Genomic DNA, 25,065 nt, shown 5'->3' on the forward strand with positions numbered 1-25,065 from the left:
CACTGCACTGGCCTCTACTCACATGGCCACATACTGGTGAACATTCCTATAACCTAGCAGAGTTGCACTCCTCCCTCCCTTCTTTTTTGGAGGAAAAAGAGATACTTGGCCCCCTCTCTTATGTACATGGCTGAAAATATTCAAATCTGTTATGCATTACAACGTGGTGAATACCAAGTAGGATGTTACTTCTTGGATGGCTGTGCAGTCAGTGATGGGGTGCTGACAGCTTTTGAAGGTAATGGGTGCTTTTTCCATGTCTGTATCAAATGGTATTATGGAAACGATGGGAACCCTCTGGTGGGGGCCACTGTTGAATATTTGTATTACACAACAAAACAAAAGATGAACCATCTAAAGAGAGCGGATTTCAACAGCAGACTTGTATGGGAGCACGAGTGGGTTGCTGCAGCACAGTGAGATGGGGAGCACAAGCCAGTGCCAGATGGAGTGCTCCAGATGGAGTGCTCAGCCAGGACCACTGGTTGGTGGCAGGATAAAAGTCGTTTGACTGTATTACAAAGCAGCCACTGATGAAAAGATATATCATCATGATTTTATTAGCCTCTATTCCTTCATCATCTAAACAAAACCACACCACTACCTCCCAGCCTTTCATCCACTCCCAGCCTACTTGCGGAGGGCAGAGTGAGAAACAGAGAAGACCTTGACACTGTGCAAGTGCTGCTCAGCATTAGCTAAAACACTGGTGTGTTGTCAACACTGTTCTGGTTGCAAATCTACAACGCACCACCATACCAGCTGCTGTGAAGAAAATTAACTCCATCCCAGCCAAACCCAGTACAATCTCCACCGCTTATTCCATACTATTTGCATCATGCTCACGTCCTACAGTATTCAATACATTTTTATCAGCCACCACTGCCTGCTTCCTCATCCTTTGTCATATACACAGGTATCGTTTCTTTAGTCTGTGAGCCATGCCCATTGAAATGTCCATTCAAATGTCTCTTCAGTTAATTTAGTCCATGACTTGAGCTTCATCTGTTGCGATGGTCATTCAGGACAGTGTGTTGTGTTGGACTGTTGGGTGCTGAAACCAGCTCAGGTTGGATCACTGCTGCACTTACCTGGTTCCTTACGAGGTTCAGCCTTCACTGGCTCAGGTGACTCCTGCTGTAGTACTTTTGACATATAGCAATAGCATCATATGACTATGGCATCGTACAAGTCAAACAGTGATCCCCACAGTGCGCGGAGGACGCGACGGGACAGGACGGGACGGAGAAGGGCTGCGAGGAGCCCCTGCGCAGCCCCGTCGTTCCCTGCAGACCCGCGTCCACGTCGCTTTTCCGAGGCATCTCCCATCCCTGCGACAGGAGCCCTCGAGGCCAGGCCTCAGCGGGATGGCGGAGAGACCCCCCAGCGTGCCCAGGCTGGCCTGGATGGTGGGGGAGGGGGAGGAGGAGGAGAAGGAGAAAGGCACTGGGGCTGGCCCAACATGGCAGCCTGATGAGGTGGAGGAGATCCAGCCGCTGCAGGCGGGTGAGTGGCTGAGCTGGGCCACAGGGCTAGTGGCTGCAGCCGGCTTGGCCCCATCCCATCCCCCATGGACATCCCCAGGGAAAGAGCCCTGGGGCTGTGCCCCACGGCCGGGCTCCAGCCATGCTCCATCCACTGGGCACCCCCAGCCCCAACCTGCGGCCAGAGAGACAGGAGGCAGTGTCCCCACCAGCCCCTGTCCCGGGGCTGGCCCTGTCTGGGGAGCGCGGGGCTCGGCTGTGTTCTCCAGCCTCTGCCGCAGCCCCTCAGCTCTGCCTGCGCTTGGTCTTTGCCCGATCCAGACTGGGACCTGCCAGAAGAGGAGCAGGAGCAGAAAGACTCCCGTGCCCTCTTCCACAGCATTGCACAGGTACCCGCAGCCATCCCCGCCTGGGCTGGGCCTGCTGTCGCTGCTCAGCCAAGCGCTGCCGTCGGGGCACTCGATGTGACATCCCTCTCTTCCCTGCCCTTCCTTCTCCTGCAGGTGTTTTGGGAATCCCTCAAGCCCGCCGTGCGTGAAGACACCACCATCGCGGCCGTCGAGGGCATGGCAGACTCTGGCTCCTATGATGCGGAGGCTTGTGCTGCCATGCTGGATGTGCTGGTGGAAAACGATGCCTCCAATTTGAAGCATGTAAGTAGCCTGTGGCCGGGGCTCGAGCCCCCCTGGGGATCGTGTGCCCCCTGAAGCCGGGTCCGCTGGGCCCCCGACAGCCTCTTAGGCCAGCACAGTGTGGTGGGAAGGGAAGCACTTCTCGGGGGAAGCTGGGGAAATGGCTCGCTCTGGCAGCACTACAACTCTCATCCGTGTCTCCTCCAGGTGCCAAGCATCGTGAGGTGCATCTACCAGTGGCTCACGTCCAACGCGGATGTGTCTGCCAAGCACAGGCTGGACAACACTCTTCTGGAGCTGACCCACACGCACCCCCATGATGTGGTGGTGACCCTCCTGCACTGTGCCCCATCATGCGACAGGTACGCGGCCCACCTGCCTTGAGGGCTCAGGGCTCACCAGCCTGTAGAGCCCACCAGCCTGTAGAGCCCGTCCCATGTGGGCTGCCAGCCAGACAGAGATTTTCAGGCCCCTCCGGCCCCTCCATTTCCCAGCCCTGGCGTGTCAGTCCCTGAGCCCACTGCCATGCTCCCTTCCTGCCGCTCAAGGCACCGATGCTCGGCCGCCTGCTGCCTGCAGGGGCAGGCCTGCTGGGTGCTGCCGGTGAGGGGCAGTGGGCAGAGGCAGGGCCGGTGGCCAGCCCGGGCCCCCGGGGTTGCCCAGGCCACAGCACTGTGGCCGAGACCCCCACTGACACAGAGCTCTGGGCCTGCAGAGCTGCTGCGACCATGTGGAGGGCGATGGTCTCCACGAGCAGGACTGCAGAGAAGGTGCTGCTGGAGCTGCTCTGCGTGCTGGGGGACTGGCCGCTGCACAGCACGTTCACCTCCGATGGGGACAAAAAGGACGTCTTTGCCCTGGCCGTGAGTTTCTGGACCAGGCCTTTGCTCATCCCCAGGGTCGCCTCTCTGGGCGGCTCTCCATCCTCCCCCGCCACTGCATCTCCCTGCCTCACGCAGTGGGCTGGAAACCCCGCTTAGGGGCAGGTTCAGGGGCAGCCAGGCCGGGTGCTCCCCCTGCATCTCCCGTGGCCCAGGGCAGCGCCTGAGCCTCGCCCTCCCACGCTCAGGCCCTGCCACGGGGCCATCTCAGCACTGAGTGCTGTCTCCGGGTGTTTTGTTTTCTGCAGGCAACCAGGGTGCTGTGGGAGATGCTCCGGGCGCCCAGGTGCCCACAGAGGCTGAAGGCGCATTTCCCACGCCTCTTCCTGGCTCTACTCTTCCAAATTTTCTCCAGCACAGAGCAGATGCCAGAGGAGGTCGATACCTTCTGGAGGCGATGCCGGCAGGAAGGCTGCCTTCCCACCAACCCCAACAGGTGCTCCATCCCAGTCTTCCCATCCGTCCCATGGCCCCGGAGCTGGGGCCGGGGCTCCCAGCGTGACCTGGGCTTTGCTCTGCACACAGATTTGCAGTGCTGACCGCGACGGCACTGCTCTGCCGTCTTGAGTATGAGGAGGTGGTGTTTGACGTCGAACGTAAGCGTGGCTGGGACACACTCCTCAACGCTGAGGTCCACCACTGCGCAATGGGTCTGCTGGCCAGGTGAGAGCCCCCTTCTCCCCGTTCCCCCCGCCATTTCTGTACTGCAGACGGGGTCGTGGGTGAGAGGGACTTGTCACCGAAGGATGATGGCTCAGCAGACTGGAAAAGCCTGGGAGAGGTGGGTGCGCAGGAGCAGCCACCTCCCAAAGCACCAGCGGCCCCTCCCGTGGGGCCTGGGCTGACGGCACAGAGCGGGGCGTCTGTCTGCAGGCAGCCCCACCCAGGGCAGCTGGCTGGGGCAGGGCAGGATGCACTGAGGGCCAGCGACAGAGCCTGGGGGACATGAGTCCCCTGTGGGCAGGAAAGGGAAGGCTTCGGGGCAGGAAGGGTGTGTTTCCAGTCTCCTCCCCAAAAGGAGCCTGCTGGTGAGGGGTGGTGGGGAAAGACAAGGCCTGTGTGAGCCAGTGCCGAGAGAGGTTTGCCCGCCTTGCTCAGGGTCGATGGTGCCTTCTTCCCCCTGCCAGAGAGATACGCGGCATCTCGCGGACATTGCGTTACTGGATTGCACACTACCTGGTCGAGCTGCTCAGCAGGAAGGAGCCGCGCTGGGAGGTCCCGGCCATGGCGTTCCTTGTCGAGGTGAGCGTGATGGCGAGCGCTGCCTCGCTGAGCTGCCTCCCACCACTCTGCCCTCTGGTAGCCGCAGCGGCGGGGGGGAGCCCCAGTCGGCGGAGCTGGGGCAGAGGGTGGGCTCCGCTGCGTGCCCTTGGCCGCTCGCTGCTGGGGTGACGCTTGTCCCCACCTGTGTTTCGTGCCACCCTAGCGCCAGCTCTCGCTCTTCCATCATGGCTCCTCGAAGGCCGAGGAGTCAGAGGCTGCTGAGAGCTGGGAGGCACTGCGGAGCGGGCGAGCGACCTGCGCCATGTGCCCCGCAGCGTGGGGCAGGGAGCCCAGGGGCTCTCTGCAGCCGCTGCTGCCTTTGGACTCGGCTGCCTGGGACGGTGCCCACGCCCTGTGCTGCTGGCTGGACCCAGCCCTGCGCGGTTGCTAGCGTCCTGCCGGCCAGGCACCCCTGTCACTGCTCTGTGTGTTTCAGCTCCTGGCCTGCCCTGACATAAGGGGATGGGCTAACGGCATCCTGAAGCTCGTCCCAAGGTACCTGCAGAGTGAGTGCAGAGTGATGCGTCGCCTGGTGCTCAGAGGCCTCATCGCGCTCTGCAAGAGACACTTCATGGTGAGAAGGGGGCAGCCAGCTGGGGCTGGGTAAGGGGTGCTGGGTAACACAGTAGCTTGGACTTGGCTGGGCTTTGGGAGCTATGGCAGCTGCTCCCAGCTCTCCTGCCTCCCCGTTCACCTGCCCGAGTCCTTTGGGGCAGGCCTTTGGCTTCTGGGCCCCGAGGCAGCAGCGTGGGGTCAAACTGCCGGAGCTGTTTTGGCAGTGCAGCCTTTTATGGCTTCCCAACACAGCATTGTGTTCCACACAGGCCAAAAGAATGCAGTTCCTGCTGCCAAGTCTCATAGAGCTGCTGCAGGATGCGGACGGGGAGGTGGTCGAGATGACCCTCTATGTGGTCAGCAAGGTGCTCCTGGACGGAGACATCCCAATTGCCAGCCCCATCGCTCTGCAGCTGGCTGAGAGGCTCCGGCCGCACTTTGACAACGTAAGGCTTTGTGCCCCTCACCACGGGCGCTGGGTGCTGCCAGGGAACTTTGTGCCCTGTGGATTTTCAGACCCGTGGCCAGGTGGGCCTGGAGCAGCCGGTGCTGAGGTCTTGCTCTTCCTTTCCACCAGGATGTCGACTATGTGCAGCTGCTCTCCATGTACCTCTTCCAAGGTGTGATGGAGTCTGTAGAGGAAGCGGGAAAAGAGCCACTGAAGACGCGTGTGCACCAGAGCCTCCTCCCACTGCTCTGCCACTTGCATGATGAGAACCAGCATGTGGCAGAGGTGAGGATTTCTGACCTGCTGGTGTCCCCGCGGGAGGTGGCTCCGCTGCTTCCTGCCCAGCCTCCTCATGGCCTTGGCTACAGAGCAGCAGCCCTGGGGGACCTCTGTCCTGCTGCCCTGGCAGCACCAGGTGCCCGAGATGGGGGTTGACCCACTCCTCTGCCCAGGCACCGAACCCACCGACAGACGCAGTCCCCAGCTGCCGCATCTTCCCACCAGTGGCCAGGAAAGGCCCTGAGCCTTGCCCATGTGCAGGGGATGTAGGTCCCGTGCCCTGGGCAGCGGTGCCATCCCCCAGTCTCTGCTGCTCTGCAGGCCTCTCGGGAAACCCTGCTTCGAGCTACCGAGTTCCTGAACAAGAGGAAGCTCAGGCAGCTGCTGGAGAGGGAGCAGACATGGGCGGTTGGCGAGTGCCTGGTGAGGACGACCCCGAAGCACCAGGCCCAGCCCAGACAAGCCCCCTGCCCCCAATGCCCAGCGTGTGGGGCTGGCAGCTGTGCCCCTCCCCGCTGCTGCAGCCCATCGCTGCCAGCCTGCACCCCACACACGCTCCCTTCCCTCGGGCATGTGGCCCCACGGGCTCTTCTCCAGGCTCCTCTCCCTCCCTGAGCCTGGGGGTGCCAACGGAGCCCCAGCCCAGCTGGGCTTTGGCGCCAGGGTGGCACCGCAGCTCCCCGGGGAGCAGCCAGCCCTCTGCTCCCTCCAAACCCCAGCACCAGCCGGCTGCTGGCTGGGCGTCGTGGGTGTCCTGGCAGGGGAGGCCAGTCCTGGGTGCAGGGGGAAGAGTCTGCACCAACCCTTCCCTCCGTCCCCTTGTGCTCTCTCCAGCTGACAGAGTACAGCAGCAGAGCAGACGAGTACCTGCAGCAGTGCCTGCTGTACCTGGACAGCCCACAGGAGTCCATCCGAGAGGCGGCCGTCAGGTTCATTGGTGAGCCACAAGCCCCCGGCGGTCCGTCCCTGCCCCACTGCAGCTTGGCCCCAGCCCCGGCTGTGGCACCGGCAGCAGGAATCGGCCCAGTGGCTGTGGAGCCCCGACTGCCCGATGCAGGGCCAGGGCGCCCACGGGGCTCCCTGCCACCCTCTCCCACCCCCTGCCCTTGGGCGTCACGCTCGGGGAACGCCCCAGCCTGAGCCCTGCCAAGGGGAGGAAAGCGTGTAGCTGGGCTGATGTGGGGAAGCTGTGCTGCTGAGGCTAGCAGGATTTGTGATGGGCTGTGTGTGCCTAGGGCTCGCTGGGCGGCACATGAGGGGTCAGCGGGAGGAGAAGCTCCAGATCATCTACAAGGGTGAGTGAGGGCAGCGGGGTGTCAGCAGGGACTGGCGGGGAGGAAGAAAGACCCTGAGCAGGGAGCTGCAATCCCTGCCCCGGCTGGGGAGGGCTGTGCTCCCTGCACGCACGAGGGGCAGCGTGGGCAGAGCCGAGCAGAGATTTCAGGGGCACGTGGGGTATTTGTGGCCAGCACCTTCCAGCTGATCCCGTTGGCCCCTGCTCCCTCCTGGCCATGGGAAGAGCTGTGTGGGGCGGTCCTGGCAGGAGGGGTTTCTGGGGTCCCCGCAGATCCAGGTTCTGACCTTGGCTCTGTTCCTCTCTGTTCCAGCCCTTCAAGGCATGACAAATGATATCAGCCTCTCCGTCTCAAACCTGGCAGCTCAAACCGTATTCCTGCTCAGAGCTGCAGAGAGAATGCCTTCCTCCAGATTCAGGCTGCTGCAAGACCAGCTCCGCAGGGCGTGGAGGAGGCGGCCTTCTCTCCGGGGCAATGGCTGGCTGTGCTGCTGGAGCTCTGCACAGAGCTGATCCCGGGAGCTCCGTGTGCTGGAGCCACCTGAGCCTGCGGGGAAGGCTGGGTGGCTCCTGGCCTCTCCCTGCCCACAGGACAGCTCTTCTCTAAGAGCCCTGGGGCTGTGCCCCACGGCCGGGCTCCAGCCATGCTCCATCCACTGGGCACCCCCAGCCCCAACCTGCGGCCAGAGAGACAGGAGGCAGTGTCCCCACCAGCCCCTGTCCCGGGGCTGGCCCTGTCTGGGGAGCGCGGGGCTCGGCTGTGTTCTCCAGCCTCTGCCGCAGCCCCTCAGCTCTGCCTGCGCTTGGTCTTTGCCCGATCCAGACTGGGACCTGCCAGAAGAGGAGCAGGAGCAGAAAGACTCCCGTGCCCTCTTCCACAGCATTGCACAGGTACCCGCAGCCATCCCCGCCTGGGCTGGGCCTGCTGTCGCTGCTCAGCCAAGCGCTGCCGTCGGGGCACTCGATGTGACATCCCTCTCTTCCCTGCCCTTCCTTCTCCTGCAGGTGTTTTGGGAATCCCTCAAGCCCGCCGTGCGTGAAGACACCACCATCGCGGCCGTCGAGGGCATGGCAGACTCTGGCTCCTATGATGCGGAGGCTTGTGCTGCCATGCTGGATGTGCTGGTGGAAAACGATGCCTCCAATTTGAAGCATGTAAGTAGCCTGTGGCCGGGGCTCGAGCCCCCCTGGGGATCGTGTGCCCCCTGAAGCCGGGTCCGCTGGGCCCCCGACAGCCTCTTAGGCCAGCACAGTGTGGTGGGAAGGGAAGCACTTCTCGGGGGAAGCTGGGGAAATGGCTCGCTCTGGCAGCACTACAACTCTCATCCGTGTCTCCTCCAGGTGCCAAGCATCGTGAGGTGCATCTACCAGTGGCTCACGTCCAACGCGGATGTGTCTGCCAAGCACAGGCTGGACAACACTCTTCTGGAGCTGACCCACACGCACCCCCATGATGTGGTGGTGACCCTCCTGCACTGTGCCCCATCATGCGACAGGTACGCGGCCCACCTGCCTTGAGGGCTCAGGGCTCACCAGCCTGTAGAGCCCACCAGCCTGTAGAGCCCGTCCCATGTGGGCTGCCAGCCAGACAGAGATTTTCAGGCCCCTCCGGCCCCTCCATTTCCCAGCCCTGGCGTGTCAGTCCCTGAGCCCACTGCCATGCTCCCTTCCTGCCGCTCAAGGCACCGATGCTCGGCCGCCTGCTGCCTGCAGGGGCAGGCCTGCTGGGTGCTGCCGGTGAGGGGCAGTGGGCAGAGGCAGGGCCGGTGGCCAGCCCGGGCCCCCGGGGTTGCCCAGGCCACAGCACTGTGGCCGAGACCCCCACTGACACAGAGCTCTGGGCCTGCAGAGCTGCTGCGACCATGTGGAGGGCGATGGTCTCCACGAGCAGGACTGCAGAGAAGGTGCTGCTGGAGCTGCTCTGCGTGCTGGGGGACTGGCCGCTGCACAGCACGTTCACCTCCGATGGGGACAAAAAGGACGTCTTTGCCCTGGCCGTGAGTTTCTGGACCAGGCCTTTGCTCATCCCCAGGGTCGCCTCTCTGGGCGGCTCTCCATCCTCCCCCGCCACTGCATCTCCCTGCCTCACGCAGTGGGCTGGAAACCCCGCTTAGGGGCAGGTTCAGGGGCAGCCAGGCCGGGTGCTCCCCCTGCATCTCCCGTGGCCCAGGGCAGCGCCTGAGCCTCGCCCTCCCACGCTCAGGCCCTGCCACGGGGCCATCTCGGCACTGAGTGCTGTCTCCGGGTGTTTTGTTTTCTGCAGGCAACCAGGGTGCTGTGGGAGATGCTCCGGGCGCCCAGGTGCCCACAGAGGCTGAAGGCGCATTTCCCACGCCTCTTCCTGGCTCTACTCTTCCAAGTTTTCTCCAGCACAGAGCAGATGCCAGAGGAGGTCGATACCTTCTGGAGGCGATGCCGGCAGGAAGGCTGCCTTCCCACCAACCCCAACAGGTGCTCCATCCCAGTCTTCCCATCCGTCCCATGGCCCCGGAGCTGGGGCCGGGGCTCCCAGCGTGACCTGGGCTTTGCTCTGCACACAGATTTGCAGTGCTGACCGCGACGGCACTGCTCTGCCGTCTTGAGTATGAGGAGGTGGTGTTTGACGTCGAACGTAAGCGTGGCTGGGACACACTCCTCAACGCTGAGGTCCACCACTGCGCAATGGGTCTGCTGGCCAGGTGAGAGCCCCCTTCTCCCCGTTCCCCCCGCCATTTCTGTACTGCAGACGGGGTCGTGGGTGAGAGGGACTTGTCACCGAAGGATGATGGCTCAGCAGACTGGAAAAGCCTGGGAGAGGTGGGTGCGCAGGAGCAGCCACCTCCCAAAGCACCAGCGGCCCCTCCCGTGGGGCCTGGGCTGACGGCACAGAGCGGGGCGTCTGTCTGCAGGCAGCCCCACCCAGGGCAGCTGGCTGGGGCAGGGCAGGATGCACTGAGGGCCAGCGACAGAGCCTGGGGGACATGAGTCCCCTGTGGGCAGGAAAGGGAAGGCTTCGGGGCAGGAAGGGTGTGTTTCCAGTCTCCTCCCCAAAAGGAGCCTGCTGGTGAGGGGTGGTGGGGAAAGACAAGGCCTGTGTGAGCCAGTGCCGAGAGAGGTTTGCCCGCCTTGCTCAGGGTCGATGGTGCCTTCTTCCCCCTGCCAGAGAGATACGCGGCATCTCGCGGACATTGCGTTACTGGATTGCACACTACCTGGTCGAGCTGCTCAGCAGGAAGGAGCCGCGCTGGGAGGTCCCGGCCATGGCGTTCCTTGTCGAGGTGAGCGTGATGGCGAGCGCTGCCTCGCTGAGCTGCCTCCCACCACTCTGCCCTCTGGTAGCCGCAGCGGCGGGGGGGAGCCCCAGTCGGCGGAGCTGGGGCAGAGGGTGGGCTCCGCTGCGTGCCCTTGGCCGCTCGCTGCTGGGGTGACGCTTGTCCCCACCTGTGTTTCGTGCCACCCTAGCGCCAGCTCTCGCTCTTCCATCATGGCTCCTCGAAGGCCGAGGAGTCAGAGGCTGCTGAGAGCTGGGAGGCACTGCGGAGCGGGCGAGCGACCTGCGCCATGTGCCCCGCAGCGTGGGGCAGGGAGCCCAGGGGCTCTCTGCAGCCGCTGCTGCCTTTGGACTCGGCTGCCTGGGACGGTGCCCACGCCCTGTGCTGCTGGCTGGACCCAGCCCTGCGCGGTTGCTAGCGTCCTGCCGGCCAGGCACCCCTGTCACTGCTCTGTGTGTTTCAGCTCCTGGCCTGCCCTGACATAAGGGGATGGGCTAACGGCATCCTGAAGCTCGTCCCAAGGTACCTGCAGAGTGAGTGCAGAGTGATGCGTCGCCTGGTGCTCAGAGGCCTCATCGCGCTCTGCAAGAGACACTTCATGGTGAGAAGGGGGCAGCCAGCTGGGGCTGGGTAAGGGGTGCTGGGTAACACAGTAGCTTGGACTTGGCTGGGCTTTGGGAGCTATGGCAGCTGCTCCCAGCTCTCCTGCCTCCCCGTTCACCTGCCCGAGTCCTTTGGGGCAGGCCTTTGGCTTCTGGGCCCCGAGGCAGCAGCGTGGGGTCAAACTGCCGGAGCTGTTTTGGCAGTGCAAGCCTTTTATGGCTTCCCAACACAGCATTGTGTTCCACACAGGCCAAAAGAATGCAGTTCCTGCTGCCAAGTCTCATAGAGCTGCTGCAGGATGCGGACGGGGAGGTGGTCGAGATGACCCTCTATGTGGTCAGCAAGGTGCTCCTGGACGGAGACATCCCAATTGCCAGCCCCATCGCTCTGCAGCTGGCTGAGAGGCTCCGGCCGCACTTTGACAACGTAAGGCTTTGTGCCCCTCACCACGGGCGCTGGGTGCTGCCAGGGAACTTTGTGCCCTGTGGATTTTCAGACCCGTGGCCAGGTGGGCCTGGAGCAGCCGGTGCTGAGGTCTTGCTCTTCCTTTCCACCAGGATGTCGACTATGTGCAGCTGCTCTCCATGTACCTCTTCCAAGGTGTGATGGAGTCTGTAGAGGAAGCGGGAAAAGAGCCACTGAAGACGCGTGTGCACCAGAGCCTCCTCCCACTGCTCTGCCACTTGCATGATGAGAACCAGCATGTGGCAGAGGTGAGGATTTCTGACCTGCTGGTGTCCCCGCGGGAGGTGGCTCCGCTGCTTCCTGCCCAGCCTCCTCATGGCCTTGGCTACAGAGCAGCAGCCCTGGGGGACCTCTGTCCTGCTGCCCTGGCAGCACCAGGTGCCCGAGATGGGGGTTGACCCACTCCTCTGCCCAGGCACCGAACCCACCGACAGACGCAGTCCCCAGCTGCCGCATCTTCCCACCAGTGGCCAGGAAAGGCCCTGAGCCTTGCCCATGTGCAGGGGATGTAGGTCCCGTGCCCTGGGCAGCGGTGCCATCCCCCAGTCTCTGCTGCTCTGCAGGCCTCTCGGGAAACCCTGCTTCGAGCTACCGAGTTCCTGAACAAGAGGAAGCTCAGGCAGCTGCTGGAGAGGGAGCAGACATGGGCGGTTGGCGAGTGCCTGGTGAGGACGACCCCGAAGCACCAGGCCCAGCCCAGACAAGCCCCCTGCCCCCAATGCCCAGCGTGTGGGGCTGGCAGCTGTGCCCCTCCCCGCTGCTGCAGCCCATCGCTGCCAGCCTGCACCCCACACACGCTCCCTTCCCTCGGGCATGTGGCCCCACGGGCTCTTCTCCAGGCTCCTCTCCCTCCCTGAGCCTGGGGGTGCCAACGGAGCCCCAGCCCAGCTGGGCTTTGGCGCCAGGGTGGCACCGCAGCTCCCCGGGGAGCAGCCAGCCCTCTGCTCCCTCCAAACCCCAGCACCAGCCGGCTGCTGGCTGGGCGTCGTGGGTGTCCTGGCAGGGGAGGCCAGTCCTGGGTGCAGGGGGAAGAGTCTGCACCAACCCTTCCCTCCGTCCCCTTGTGCTCTCTCCAGCTGACAGAGTACAGCAGCAGAGCAGACGAGTACCTGCAGCAGTGCCTGCTGTACCTGGACAGCCCACAGGAGTCCATCCGAGAGGCGGCCGTCAGGTTCATTGGTGAGCCACAAGCCCCCGGCGGTCCGTCCCTGCCCCACTGCAGCTTGGCCCCAGCCCCGGCTGTGGCACCGGCAGCAGGAATCGGCCCAGTGGCTGTGGAGCCCCGACTGCCCGATGCAGGGCCAGGGCGCCCACGGGGCTCCCTGCCACCCTCTCCCACCCCCTGCCCTTGGGCGTCACGCTCGGGGAACGCCCCAGCCTGAGCCCTGCCAAGGGGAGGAAAGCGTGTAGCTGGGCTGATGTGGGGAAGCTGTGCTGCTGAGGCTAGCAGGATTTGTGATGGGCTGTGTGTGCCTAGGGCTCGCTGGGCGGCACATGAGGGGTCAGCGGGAGGAGAAGCTCCAGATCATCTACAAGGGTGAGTGAGGGCAGCGGGGTGTCAGCAGGGACTGGCGGGGAGGAAGAAAGACCCTGAGCAGGGAGCTGCAATCCCTGCCCCGGCTGGGGAGGGCTGTGCTCCCTGCACGCACGAGGGGCAGCGTGGGCAGAGCCGAGCAGAGATTTCAGGGGCACGTGGGGTATTCGTGGCCAGCACCTTCCAGCTGATCCCGTTGGCCCCTGCTCCCTCCTGGCCATGGGAAGAGCTGTGTGGGGCGGTCCTGGCAGGAGGAGTTTCTGGGGTCCCCGCAGATCCAGGTTCTGACCTTGGCTCTGTTCCTCTCTGTTCCAGCCCTTCAAGGCATGACAAATGATATCAGCCTCTCCGTCTCAAACCTGGCAGCTCAAACCGTATTCCTGCTCAGAGCTGCAGAGAGAATGCCTTCCTCCAGATTCAGGCTGCTGCAAGACCAGCTCCGCAGGGCGTGGAGGAGGCGGCCTTCTCTCCGGGGCAATGGCTGGCTGTGCTGCTGGAGCTCTGCACAGAGCTGATCCCGGGAGCTCCGTGTGCTGGAGCCACCTGAGCCTGCGGGGAAGGCTGGGTGGCTCCTGGCCTCTCCCTGCCCACAGGACAGCTCTTCTCTAAGAGCCCTGGGGCTGTGCCCCACGGCCGGGCTCCAGCCATGCTCCATCCACTGGGCACCCCCAGCCCCAACCTGCGGCCAGAGAGACAGGAGGCAGTGTCCCCACCAGCCCCTGTCCCGGGGCTGGCCCTGTCTGGGGAGCGCGGGGCTCGGCTGTGTTCTCCAGCCTCTGCCGCAGCCCCTCAGCTCTGCCTGCGCTTGGTCTTTGCCCGATCCAGACTGGGACCTGCCAGAAGAGGAGCAGGAGCAGAAAGACTCCCGTGCCCTCTTCCACAGCATTGCACAGGTACCCGCAGCCATCCCCGCCTGGGCTGGGCCTGCTGTCGCTGCTCAGCCAAGCGCTGCCGTCGGGGCACTCGATGTGACATCCCTCTCTTCCCTGCCCTTCCTTCTCCTGCAGGTGTTTTGGGAATCCCTCAAGCCCGCCGTGCGTGAAGACACCACCATCGCGGCCGTCGAGGGCATGGCAGACTCTGGCTCCTATGATGCGGAGGCTTGTGCTGCCATGCTGGATGTGCTGGTGGAAAACGATGCCTCCAATTTGAAGCATGTAAGTAGCCTGTGGCCGGGGCTCGAGCCCCCTGGGGATCGTGTGCCCCCTGAAGCCGGGTCCGCTGGGCCCCCGACAGCCTCTTAGGCCAGCACAGTGTGGTGGGAAGGGAAGCACTTCTCGGGGGAAGCTGGGGAAATGGCTCGCTCTGGCAGCACTACAACTCTCATCCGTGTCTCCTCCAGGTGCCAAGCATCGTGAGGTGCATCTACCAGTGGCTCACGTCCAACGCGGATGTGTCTGCCAAGCACAGGCTGGACAACACTCTTCTGGAGCTGACCCACACGCACCCCCATGATGTGGTGGTGACCCTCCTGCACTGTGCCCCATCATGCGACAGGTACGCGGCCCACCTGCCTTGAGGGCTCAGGGCTCACCAGCCTGTAGAGCCCACCAGCCTGTAGAGCCCGTCCCATGTGGGCTGCCAGCCAGACAGAGATTTTCAGGCCCCTCCGGCCCCTCCATTTCCCAGCCCTGGCGTGTCAGTCCCTGAGCCCACTGCCATGCTCCCTTCCTGCCGCTCAAGGCACCGATGCTCGGCCGCCTGCTGCCTGCAGGGGCAGGCCTGCTGGGTGCTGCCGGTGAGGGGCAGTGGGCAGAGGCAGGGCCGGTGGCCAGCCCGGGCCCCCGGGGTTGCCCAGGCCACAGCACTGTGGCCGAGACCCCCACTGACACAGAGCTCTGGGCCTGCAGAGCTGCTGCGACCATGTGGAGGGCGATGGTCTCCACGAGCAGGACTGCAGAGAAGGTGCTGCTGGAGCTGCTCTGCGTGCTGGGGGACTGGCCGCTGCACAGCACGTTCACCTCCGATGGGGACAAAAAGGACGTCTTTGCCCTGGCCGTGAGTTTCTGGACCAGGCCTTTGCTCATCCCCAGGGTCGCCTCTCTGGGCGGCTCTCCATCCTCCCCCGCCACTGCATCTCCCTGCCTCACGCAGTGGGCTGGAAACCCCGCTTAGGGGCAGGTTCAGGGGCAGCCAGGCCGGGTGCTCCCCCTGCATCTCCCGTGGCCCAGGGCAGCGCCTGAGCCTCGCCCTCCCACGCTCAGGCCCTGCCACGGGGCCATCTCGGCACTGAGTGCTGTCTCCGGGTGTTTTGTTTTCTGCAGGCAACCAGGGTGCTGTGGGAGATGCTCCGGGCGCCCAGGTGCCCACAGAGGCTGAAGGCGCATTTCCCACGCCTCTTCCTGGCTCTACTCTTCCAAGTTTTCTCCAGCACAGAGCAGATGCCAGAGGAGGTCGATACCTTCTGGAGGCGATGCCGGCAGGAAGGCTGCCTTCCCACCAACCCCAACAGGTGCTCCATCCCAGTCTTCCCATCCGTCCCATGGCCCCGGAGCTGGGGCCGGGGCTCCCAGCGTGACCTGGGCTTTGCTCTGCACACAGATTTGCAGTGCTGACCGCGACGGCACTGCTCTGCCGTCTTGAGTATGAGGAGGTGGTGTTTGACGTCGAACGTAAGCGTGGCTGGGACACACTCCTCAACGCTGAGGTCCACCACTGCGCAATGGGTCTGCTGGCCAGGTGAGAGCCCCCTTCTCCCCGTTCCCCCCGCCATTTCTGTACTGCAGACGGGGTCGTGGGTGAGAGGGACTTGTCACCGAAGGATGATGGCTCAGCAGACTGGAAAAGCCTGGGAGAGGTGGGTGCGCAGGAGCAGCCACCTCCCAAAGCACCAGCGGCCCCTCCCGTGGGGCCTGGGCTGACGGCACAGAGCGGGGCGTCTGTCTGCAGGCAGCCCCACCCAGGGCAGCTGGCTGGGGCAGGGCAGGATGCACTGAGGGCCAGCGACAGAGCCTGGGGGACATGAGTCCCCTGTGGGCAGGAAAGGGAAGGCTTCGGGGCAGGAAGGGTGTGTTTCCAGTCTCCTCCCCAAAAGGAGCCTGCTGGTGAGGGGTGGTGGGGAAAGACAAGGCCTGTGTGAGCCAGTGCCGAGAGAGGTTTGCCCGCCTTGCTCAGGGTCGATGGTGCCTTCTTCCCCCTGCCAGAGAGATACGCGGCATCTCGCGGACATTGCGTTACTGGATTGCACACTACCTGGTCGAGCTGCTCAGCAGGAAGGAGCCGCGCTGGGAGGTCCCGGCCATGGCGTTCCTTGTCGAGGTGAGCGTGATGGCGAGCGCTGCCTCGCTGAGCTGCCTCCCACCACTCTGCCCTCTGGTAGCCGCAGCGGCGGGGGGGAGCCCCAGTCGGCGGAGCTGGGGCAGAGGGTGGGCTCCGCTGCGTGCCCTTGGCCGCTCGCTGCTGGGGTGACGCTTGTCCCCACCTGTGTTTCGTGCCACCCTAGCGCCAGCTCTCGCTCTTCCATCATGGCTCCTCGAAGGCCGAGGAGTCAGAGGCTGCTGAGAGCTGGGAGGCACTGCGGAGCGGGCGAGCGACCTGCGCCATGTGCCCCGCAGCGTGGGGCAGGGAGCCCAGGGGCTCTCTGCAGCCGCTGCTGCCTTTGGACTCGGCTGCCTGGGACGGTGCCCACGCCCTGTGCTGCTGGCTGGACCCAGCCCTGCGCGGTTGCTAGCGTCCTGCCGGCCAGGCACCCCTGTCACTGCTCTGTGTGTTTCAGCTCCTGGCCTGCCCTGACATAAGGGGATGGGCTAACGGCATCCTGAAGCTCGTCCCAAGGTACCTGCAGAGTGAGTGCAGAGTGATGCGTCGCCTGGTGCTCAGAGGCCTCATCGCGCTCTGCAAGAGACACTTCATGGTGAGAAGGGGGCAGCCAGCTGGGGCTGGGTAAGGGGTGCTGGGTAACACAGTAGCTTGGACTTGGCTGGGCTTTGGGAGCTATGGCAGCTGCTCCCAGCTCTCCTGCCTCCCCGTTCACCTGCCCGAGTCCTTTGGGGCAGGCCTTTGGCTTCTGGGCCCCGAGGCAGCAGCGTGGGGTCAAACTGCCGGAGCTGTTTTGGCAGTGCAGCCTTTTATGGCTTCCCAACACAGCATTGTGTTCCACACAGGCCAAAAGAATGCAGTTCCTGCTGCCAAGTCTCATAGAGCTGCTGCAGGATGCGGACGGGGAGGTGGTCGAGATGACCCTCTATGTGGTCAGCAAGGTGCTCCTGGACGGAGACATCCCAATTGCCAGCCCCATCGCTCTGCAGCTGGCTGAGAGGCTCCGGCCGCACTTTGACAACGTAAGGCTTTGTGCCCCTCACCACGGGCGCTGGGTGCTGCCAGGGAACTTTGTGCCCTGTGGATTTTCAGACCCGTGGCCAGGTGGGCCTGGAGCAGCCGGTGCTGAGGTCTTGCTCTTCCTTTCCACCAGGATGTCGACTATGTGCAGCTGCTCTCCATGTACCTCTTCCAAGGTGTGATGGAGTCTGTAGAGGAAGCGGGAAAAGAGCCACTGAAGACGCGTGTGCACCAGAGCCTCCTCCCACTGCTCTGCCACTTGCATGATGAGAACCAGCATGTGGCAGAGGTGAGGATTTCTGACCTGCTGGTGTCCCCGCGGGAGGTGGCTCCGCTGCTTCCTGCCCAGCCTCCTCATGGCCTTGGCTACAGAGCAGCAGCCCTGGGGGACCTCTGTCCTGCTGCCCTGGCAGCACCAGGTGCCCGAGATGGGGGTTGACCCACTCCTCTGCCCAGGCACCGAACCCACCGACAGACGCAGTCCCCAGCTGCCGCATCTTCCCACCAGTGGCCAGGAAAGGCCCTGAGCCTTGCCCATGTGCAGGGGATGTAGGTCCCGTGCCCTGGGCAGCGGTGCCATCCCCCAGTCTCTGCTGCTCTGCAGGCCTCTCGGGAAACCCTGCTTCGAGCTACCGAGTTCCTGAACAAGAGGAAGCTCAGGCAGCTGCTGGAGAGGGAGCAGACATGGGCGGTTGGCGAGTGCCTGGTGAGGACGACCCCGAAGCACCAGGCCCAGCCCAGACAAGCCCCCTGCCCCCAATGCCCAGCGTGTGGGGCTGGCAGCTGTGCCCCTCCCCGCTGCTGCAGCCCATCGCTGCCAGCCTGCACCCCACACACGCTCCCTTCCCTCGGGCATGTGGCCCCACGGGCTCTTCTCCAGGCTCCTCTCCCTCCCTGAGCCTGGGGGTGCCAACGGAGCCCCAGCCCAGCTGGGCTTTGGCGCCAGGGTGGCACCGCAGCTCCCCGGGGAGCAGCCAGCCCTCTGCTCCCTCCAAACCCCAGCACCAGCCGGCTGCTGGCTGGGCGTCGTGGGTGTCCTGGCAGGGGAGGCCAGTCCTGGGTGCAGGGGGAAGAGTCTGCACCAACCCTTCCCTCCGTCCCCTTGTGCTCTCTCCAGCTGACAGAGTACAGCAGCAGAGCAGACGAGTACCTGCAGCAGTGCCTGCTGTACCTGGACAGCCCACAGGAGTCCATCCGAGAGGCGGCCGTCAGGTTCATTGGTGAGCCACAAGCCCCCGGCGGTCCGTCCCTGCCCCACTGCAGCTTGGCCCCAGCCCCGGCTGTGGCACCGGCAGCAGGAATCGGCCCAGTGGCTGTGGAGCCCCGACTGCCCGATGCAGGGCCAGGGCGCCCACGGGGCTCCCTGCCACCCTCTCCCACCCCCTGCCCTTGGGCGTCACGCTCGGGGAACGCCCCAGCCTGAGCCCTGCCAAGGGGAGGAAAGCGTGTAGCTGGGCTGATGTGGGGAAGCTGTGCTGCTGAGGCTAGCAGGATTTGTGATGGGCTGTGTGTGCCTAGGGCTCGCTGGGCGGCACATGAGGGGTCAGCGGGAGGAGAAGCTCCAGATCATCTACAAGGGTGAGTGAGGGCAGCGGGGTGTCAGCAGGGACTGGCGGGGAGGAAGAAAGACCCTGAGCAGGGAGCTGCAATCCCTGCCCCGGCTGGGGAGGGCTGTGCTCCCTGCACGCACGAGGGGCAGCGTGGGCAGAGCCGAGCAGAGATTTCAGGGGCACGTGGGGTATTTGTGGCCAGCACCTTCCAGCTGATCCCGTTGGCCCCTGCTCCCTCCTGGCCATGGGAAGAGCTGTGTGGGGCGGTCCTGGCAGGAGGGGTTTCTGGGGTCCCCGCAGATCCAGGTTCTGACCTTGGCTCTGTTCCTCTCTGTTCCAGCCCTTCAAGGCATGACAAATGATATCAGCCTCTCCGTCTCAAACCTGGCAGCTCAAACCGTATTCCTGCTCAGAGCTGCAGAGAGAATGCCTTCCTCCAGATTCAGGCTGCTGCAAGACCAGCTCCGCAGGGCGTGGAGGAGGCGGCCTTCTCTCCGGGGCAATGGCTGGCTGTGCTGCTGGAGCTCTGCACAGAGCTGATCCCGGGAGCTCCGTGTGCTGGAGGCACCTGAGCCTGCGGGGAAGGCTGGGTGGCTCCTGGCCTCTCCCTGCCCACAGGACAGCTCTTCTCTAAGAGCCCTGGGGCTGTGCCCCACGGCCGGGCTCCAGCCATGCTCCATCCACTGGGCACCCCCAGCCCCAACCTGCGGCCAGAGAGACAGGAGGCAGTGTCCCCACCAGCCCCTGTCCCGGGGCTGGCCCTGTCTGGGGAGCGCGGGGCTCGGCTGTGTTCTCCAGCCTCTGCCGCAGCCCCTCAGCTCTGCCTGCGCTTGGTCTTTGCCCGATCCAGACTGGGACCTGCCAGAAGAGGAGCAGGAGCAGAAAGACTCCCGTGCCCTCTTCCACAGCATTGCACAGGTACCCGCAGCCATCCCCGCCTGGGCTGGGCCTGCTGTCGCTGCTCAGCCAAGCGCTGCCGTCGGGGCACTCGATGTGACATCCCTCTCTTCCCTGCCCTTCCTTCTCCTGCAGGTGTTTTGGGAATCCCTCAAGCCCGCCGTGCGTGAAGACACCACCATCGCGGCCGTCGAGGGCATGGCAGACTCTGGCTCCTATGATGCGGAGGCTTGTGCTGCCATGCTGGATGTGCTGGTGGAAAACGATGCCTCCAATTTGAAGCATGTAAGTAGCCTGTGGCCGGGGCTCGAGCCCCCTGGGGATCGTGTGCCCCCTGAAGCCGGGTCCGCTGGGCCCCCGACAGCCTCTTAGGCCAGCACAGTGTGGTGGGAAGGGAAGCACTTCTCGGGGGAAGCTGGGGAAATGGCTCGCTCTGGCAGCACTACAACTCTCATCCGTGTCTCCTCCAGGTGCCAAGCATTGTGAGGTGCATCTACCAGTGGCTCACGTCCAACGCGGATGTGTCTGCCAAGCACAGGCTGGACAACACTCTTCTGGAGCTGACCCACACGCACCCCCATGATGTGGTGGTGACCCTCCTGCACTGTGCCCCATCATGCGACAGGTACGCGGCCCACCTGCCTTGAGGGCTCAGGGCTCACCAGCCTGTAGAGCCCACCAGCCTGTAGAGCCCGTCCCATGTGGGCTGCCAGCCAGACAGAGATTTTCAGGCCCCTCCGGCCCCTCCATTTCCCAGCCCTGGCGTGTCAGTCCCTGAGCCCACTGCCATGCTCCCTTCCTGCCGCTCAAGGCACCGATGCTCGGCCGCCTGCTGCCTGCAGGGGCAGGCCTGCTGGGTGCTGCCGGTGAGGGGCAGTGGGCAGAGGCAGGGCCGGTGGCCAGCCCGGGCCCCCGGGGTTGCCCAGGCCACAGCACTGTGGCCGAGACCCCCACTGACACAGAGCTCTGGGCCTGCAGAGCTGCTGCGACCATGTGGAGGGCGATGGTCTCCACGAGCAGGACTGCAGAGAAGGTGCTGCTGGAGCTGCTCTGCGTGCTGGGGGACTGGCCGCTGCACAGCACGTTCACCTCCGATGGGGACAAAAAGGACGTCTTTGCCCTGGCCGTGAGTTTCTGGACCAGGCCTTTGCTCATCCCCAGGGTCGCCTCTCTGGGCGGCTCTCCATCCTCCCCCGCCACTGCATCTCCCTGCCTCACGCAGTGGGCTGGAAACCCCGCTTAGGGGCAGGTTCAGGGGCAGCCAGGCCGGGTGCTCCCCCTGCATCTCCTGTGGCCCAGGGCAGCGCCTGAGCCTCGCCCTCCCACGCTCAGGCCCTGCCACGGGGCCATCTCGGCACTGAGTGCTGTCTCCGGGTGTTTTGTTTTCTGCAGGCAACCAGGGTGCTGTGGGAGATGCTCCGGGCGCCCAGGTGCCCACAGAGGCTGAAGGCGCATTTCCCACGCCTCTTCCTGGCTCTACTCTTCCAAGTTTTCTCCAGCACAGAGCAGATGCCAGAGGAGGTCGATACCTTCTGGAGGCGATGCCGGCAGGAAGGCTGCCTTCCCACCAACCCCAACAGGTGCTCCATCCCAGTCTTCCCATCCGTCCCATGGCCCCGGAGCTGGGGCCGGGGCTCCCAGCGTGACCTGGGCTTTGCTCTGCACACAGATTTGCAGTGCTGACTGTGAAGGCACTGCTCTGCCGTCTTGAGTATGAGGAGGTGGTGTTTGACGTCGAACGTAAGCGTGGCTGGGACACACTCCTCAACGCTGAGGTCCACCACTGCGCAATGGGTCTGCTGGCCAGGTGAGAGCCCCCTTCTCCCCGCTCCCCCCGCCATTTCTGTACTGCAGACGGGGTCGTGGGTGAGAGGGACTTGTCACCGAAGGATGATGGCTCAGCAGACTGGAAAAGCCTGGGAGAGGTGGGTGCGCAGGAGCAGCCACCTCCCAAAGCACCAGCGGCCCCTCCCGTGGGGCCTGGGCTGACGGCACAGAGCGGGGCGTCTGTCTGCAGGCAGCCCCACCCAGGGCAGCTGGCTGGGGCAGGGCAGGATGCACTGAGGGCCAGCGACAGAGCCTGGGGGACATGAGTCCCCTGTGGGCAGGAAAGGGAAGGCTTCGGGGCAGGAAGGGTGTGTTTCCAGTCTCCTCCCCAAAAGGAGCCTGCTGGTGAGGGGTGGTGGGGAAAGACAAGGCCTGTGTGAGCCAGTGCCGAGAGAGGTTTGCCCGCCTTGCTCAGGGTCGATGGTGCCTTCTTCCCCCTGCCAGAGAGATACGCGGCATCTCGAGGACATTGCGTTACTGGATTGCACACTACCTGGTCGAGCTGCTCAGCAGGAAGGAGCCGCGCTGGGAGGTCCCGGCCATGGCGTTCCTTGTCGAGGTGAGCGTGATGGCGAGCGCTGCCTCGCTGAGCTGCCTCCCACCACTCTGCCCTCTGGTAGCCGCAGCGGCGGGGGGGAGCCCCAGTCGGCGGAGCTGGGGCAGAGGGTGGGCTCCGCTGCGTGCCCTTGGCCGCTCGCTGCTGGGGTGACGCTTGTCCCCACCTGTGTTTCGTGCCACCCTAGCGCCAGCTCTCGCTCTTCCATCATGGCTCCTCGAAGGCCGAGGAGTCAGAGGCTGCTGAGAGCTGGGAGGCACTGCGGAGCGGGCGAGCGACCTGCGCCATGTGCCCCGCAGCGTGGGGCAGGGAGCCCAGGGGCTCTCTGCAGCCGCTGCTGCCTTTGGACTCGGCTGCCTGGGACGGTGCCCACGCCCTGTGCTGCTGGCTGGACCCAGCCCTGCGCGGTTGCTAGCGTCCTGCCGGCCAGGCACCCCTGTCACTGCTCTGTGTGTTTCAGCTCCTGGCCTGCCCTGACATAAGGGGATGGGCTAACGGCATCCTGAAGCTCGTCCCAAGGTACCTGCAGAGTGAGTGCAGAGTGATGCGTCGCCTGGTGCTCAGAGGCCTCATCGCGCTCTGCAAGAGACACTTCATGGTGAGAAGGGGGCAGCCAGCTGGGGCTGGGTAAGGGGTGCTGGGTAACACAGTAGCTTGGACTTGGCTGGGCTTTGGGAGCTATGGCAGCTGCTCCCAGCTCTCCTGCCTCCCCGTTCACCTGCCCGAGTCCTTTGGGGCAGGCCTTTGGCTTCTGGGCCCCGAGGCAGCAGCGTGGGGTCAAACTGCCGGAGCTGTTTTGGCAGTGCAGCCTTTTATGGCTTCCCAACACAGCATTGTGTTCCACACAGGCCAAAAGAATGCAGTTCCTGCTGCCAAGTCTCATAGAGCTGCTGCAGGATGCGGACGGGGAGGTGGTCGAGATGACCCTCTATGTGGTCAGCAAGGTGCTCCTGGACGGAGACATCCCAATTGCCAGCCCCATCGCTCTGCAGCTGGCTGAGAGGCTCCGGCCGCACTTTGACAACGTAAGGCTTTGTGCCCCTCACCACGGGCGCTGGGTGCTGCCAGGGAACTTTGTGCCCTGTGGATTTTCAGACCCGTGGCCAGGTGGGCCTGGAGCAGCCGGTGCTGAGGTCTTGCTCTTCCTTTCCACCAGGATGTCGACTATGTGCAGCTGCTCTCCATGTACCTCTTCCAAGGTGTGATGGAGTCTGTAGAGGAAGCGGGAAAAGAGCCACTGAAGACGCGTGTGCACCAGAGCCTCCTCCCACTGCTCTGCCACTTGCATGATGAGAACCAGCATGTGGCAGAGGTGAGGATTTCTGACCTGCTGGTGTCCCCGCGGGAGGTGGCTCCGCTGCTTCCTGCCCAGCCTCCTCATGGCCTTGGCTACAGAGCAGCAGCCCTGGGGGACCTCTGTCCTGCTGCCCTGGCAGCACCAGGTGCCCGAGATGGGGGTTGACCCACTCCTCTGCCCAGGCACCGAACCCACCGACAGACGCAGTCCCCAGCTGCCGCATCTTCCCACCAGTGGCCAGGAAAGGCCCTGAGCCTTGCCCATGTGCAGGGGATGTAGGTCCTGTGCCCTGGGCAGCGGTGCCATCCCCCAGTCTCTGCTGCTCTGCAGGCCTCTCGGGAAACCCTGCTTCGAGCTACCGAGTTCCTGAACAAGAGGAAGCTCAGGCAGCTGCTGGAGAGGGAGCAGACATGGGCGGTTGGCGAGTGCCTGGTGAGGACGACCCCGAAGCACCAGGCCCAGCCCAGACAAGCCCCCTGCCCCCAATGCCCAGCGTGTGGGGCTGGCAGCTGTGCCCCTCCCCGCTGCTGCAGCCCATCGCTGCCAGCCTGCACCCCACACACGCTCCCTTCCCTCGGGCATGTGGCCCCACGGGCTCTTCTCCAGGCTCCTCTCCCTCCCTGAGCCTGGGGGTGCCAACGGAGCCCCAGCCCAGCTGGGCTTTGGCGCCAGGGTGGCACCGCAGCTCCCCGGGGAGCAGCCAGCCCTCTGCTCCCTCCAAACCCCAGCACCAGCCGGCTGCTGGCTGGGCGTCGTGGGTGTCCTGGCAGGGGAGGCCAGTCCTGGGTGCAGGGGGAAGAGTCTGCACCAACCCTTCCCTCCGTCCCCTTGTGCTCTCTCCAGCTGACAGAGTACAGCAGCAGAGCAGACGAGTACCTGCAGCAGTGCCTGCTGTACCTGGACAGCCCACAGGAGTCCATCCGAGAGGCGGCCGTCAGGTTCATTGGTGAGCCACAAGCCCCCGGCGGTCCGTCCCTGCCCCACTGCAGCTTGGCCCCAGCCCCGGCTGTGGCACCGGCAGCAGGAATCGGCCCAGTGGCTGTGGAGCCCCGACTGCCCGATGCAGGGCCAGGGCGCCCACGGGGCTCCCTGCCACCCTCTCCCACCCCCTGCCCTTGGGCGTCACGCTCGGGGAACGCCCCAGCCTGAGCCCTGCCAAGGGGAGGAAAGCGTGTAGCTGGGCTGATGTGGGGAAGCTGTGCTGCTGAGGCTAGCAGGATTTGTGATGGGCTGTGTGTGCCTAGGGCTCGCTGGGCGGCACATGAGGGGTCAGCGGGAGGAGAAGCTCCAGATCATCTACAAGGGTGAGTGAGGGCAGCGGGGTGTCAGCAGGGACTGGCGGGGAGGAAGAAAGACCCTGAGCAGGGAGCTGCAATCCCTGCCCCGGCTGGGGAGGGCTGTGCTCCCTGCACGCACGAGGGGCAGCGTGGGCAGAGCCGAGCAGAGATTTCAGGGGCACGTGGGGTATTCGTGGCCAGCACCTTCCAGCTGATCCCGTTGGCCCCTGCTCCCTCCTGGCCATGGGAAGAGCTGTGTGGGGCGGTCCTGGCAGGAGGGGTTTCTGGGGTCCCCGCAGATCCAGGTTCTGACCTTGGCTCTGTTCCTCTCTGTTCCAGCCCTTCAAGGCATGACAAATGATATCAGCCTCTCCGTCTCAAACCTGGCAGCTCAAACCGTATTCCTGCTCAGAGCTGCAGAGAGAATGCCTTCCTCCAGATTCAGGCTGCTGCAAGACCAGCTCCGCAGGGCGTGGAGGAGGCGGCCTTCTCTCCGGGGCAATGGCTGGCTGTGCTGCTGGAGCTCTGCACAGAGCTGATCCCGGGAGCTCCGTGTGCTGGAGGCACCTGAGCCTGCGGGGAAGGCTGGGTGGCTCCTGGCCTCTCCCTGCCCACAGGACAGCTCTTCTCTAAGAGCCCTGGGGCTGTGCCCCACGGCCGGGCTCCAGCCATGCTCCATCCACTGGGCACCCCC

The 25,065-nt window shown here is 64.4% G+C and overlaps 4 protein-coding genes across 4 annotated transcripts; all 4 read left to right on the forward strand.

The window, feature by feature from the left end:
* The first annotated feature begins 1,438 nt into the window (after nucleotides 1-1,438).
* On the forward strand, nucleotides 1,439-7,479 carry LOC148052224 (maestro heat-like repeat-containing protein family member 7). The gene is made up of 15 exons (XM_087731481.1): nucleotides 1,439-1,873; nucleotides 1,988-2,137; nucleotides 2,324-2,478; nucleotides 2,832-2,979; nucleotides 3,246-3,433; nucleotides 3,523-3,660; nucleotides 4,125-4,385; nucleotides 4,460-4,541; nucleotides 4,652-4,834; nucleotides 5,085-5,261; nucleotides 5,393-5,548; nucleotides 5,864-5,965; nucleotides 6,377-6,479; nucleotides 6,778-6,837; nucleotides 7,150-7,479. Exons 1-15 carry the CDS (start codon nucleotides 1,571-1,573, stop codon nucleotides 7,347-7,349), a joined length of 2,406 nt encoding a protein of 801 aa, XP_087587607.1. The 5' UTR covers nucleotides 1,439-1,570; the 3' UTR covers nucleotides 7,350-7,479.
* Nucleotides 7,480-7,597: 118 nt separating this feature from the next.
* Nucleotides 7,598-13,334, forward strand: LOC148052225 (maestro heat-like repeat-containing protein family member 7). Its single transcript, XM_087731077.1, has 14 exons — nucleotides 7,598-7,727; nucleotides 7,842-7,991; nucleotides 8,178-8,332; nucleotides 8,686-8,833; nucleotides 9,100-9,287; nucleotides 9,377-9,514; nucleotides 9,979-10,093; nucleotides 10,551-10,688; nucleotides 10,940-11,116; nucleotides 11,248-11,403; nucleotides 11,719-11,820; nucleotides 12,232-12,334; nucleotides 12,633-12,692; nucleotides 13,005-13,334. The coding sequence occupies exons 2-14, from the start codon at nucleotides 7,905-7,907 to the stop codon at nucleotides 13,202-13,204; spliced, it is 1,767 nt and encodes a 588-aa protein (XP_087587203.1). The 5' UTR covers nucleotides 7,598-7,727; nucleotides 7,842-7,904; the 3' UTR covers nucleotides 13,205-13,334.
* Nucleotides 13,335-13,452: 118 nt separating this feature from the next.
* LOC148052226 (maestro heat-like repeat-containing protein family member 7) lies at nucleotides 13,453-19,724 on the forward strand. The gene is made up of 14 exons (XM_087731076.1): nucleotides 13,453-13,582; nucleotides 13,697-13,846; nucleotides 14,032-14,186; nucleotides 14,540-14,687; nucleotides 14,954-15,141; nucleotides 15,231-15,368; nucleotides 15,833-15,947; nucleotides 16,405-16,542; nucleotides 16,793-16,969; nucleotides 17,101-17,256; nucleotides 17,572-17,673; nucleotides 18,085-18,187; nucleotides 18,486-18,545; nucleotides 18,858-19,724. Exons 2-14 carry the CDS (start codon nucleotides 13,760-13,762, stop codon nucleotides 19,055-19,057), a joined length of 1,767 nt encoding a protein of 588 aa, XP_087587202.1. The 5' UTR covers nucleotides 13,453-13,582; nucleotides 13,697-13,759; the 3' UTR covers nucleotides 19,058-19,724.
* On the forward strand, nucleotides 19,613-25,062 carry LOC148052227 (maestro heat-like repeat-containing protein family member 7). Its single transcript, XM_087731482.1, has 13 exons — nucleotides 19,613-19,699; nucleotides 19,885-20,039; nucleotides 20,393-20,540; nucleotides 20,807-20,994; nucleotides 21,084-21,221; nucleotides 21,686-21,800; nucleotides 22,258-22,395; nucleotides 22,646-22,822; nucleotides 22,954-23,109; nucleotides 23,425-23,526; nucleotides 23,938-24,040; nucleotides 24,339-24,398; nucleotides 24,711-25,062. The coding sequence occupies exons 1-13, from the start codon at nucleotides 19,613-19,615 to the stop codon at nucleotides 24,908-24,910; spliced, it is 1,767 nt and encodes a 588-aa protein (XP_087587608.1). The 3' UTR covers nucleotides 24,911-25,062.
* Nucleotides 25,063-25,065: the final 3 nt, after the last annotated feature.

Source organism: Nipponia nippon, unplaced genomic scaffold (genome assembly GCF_047370975.1).
Source record: "Nipponia nippon isolate SJK-2023a ecotype South Korea unplaced genomic scaffold, ASM4737097v1 scaffold_5, whole genome shotgun sequence".
In the NCBI taxonomy this organism is placed as follows: Eukaryota; Metazoa; Chordata; class Aves; order Pelecaniformes; family Threskiornithidae; genus Nipponia; species Nipponia nippon.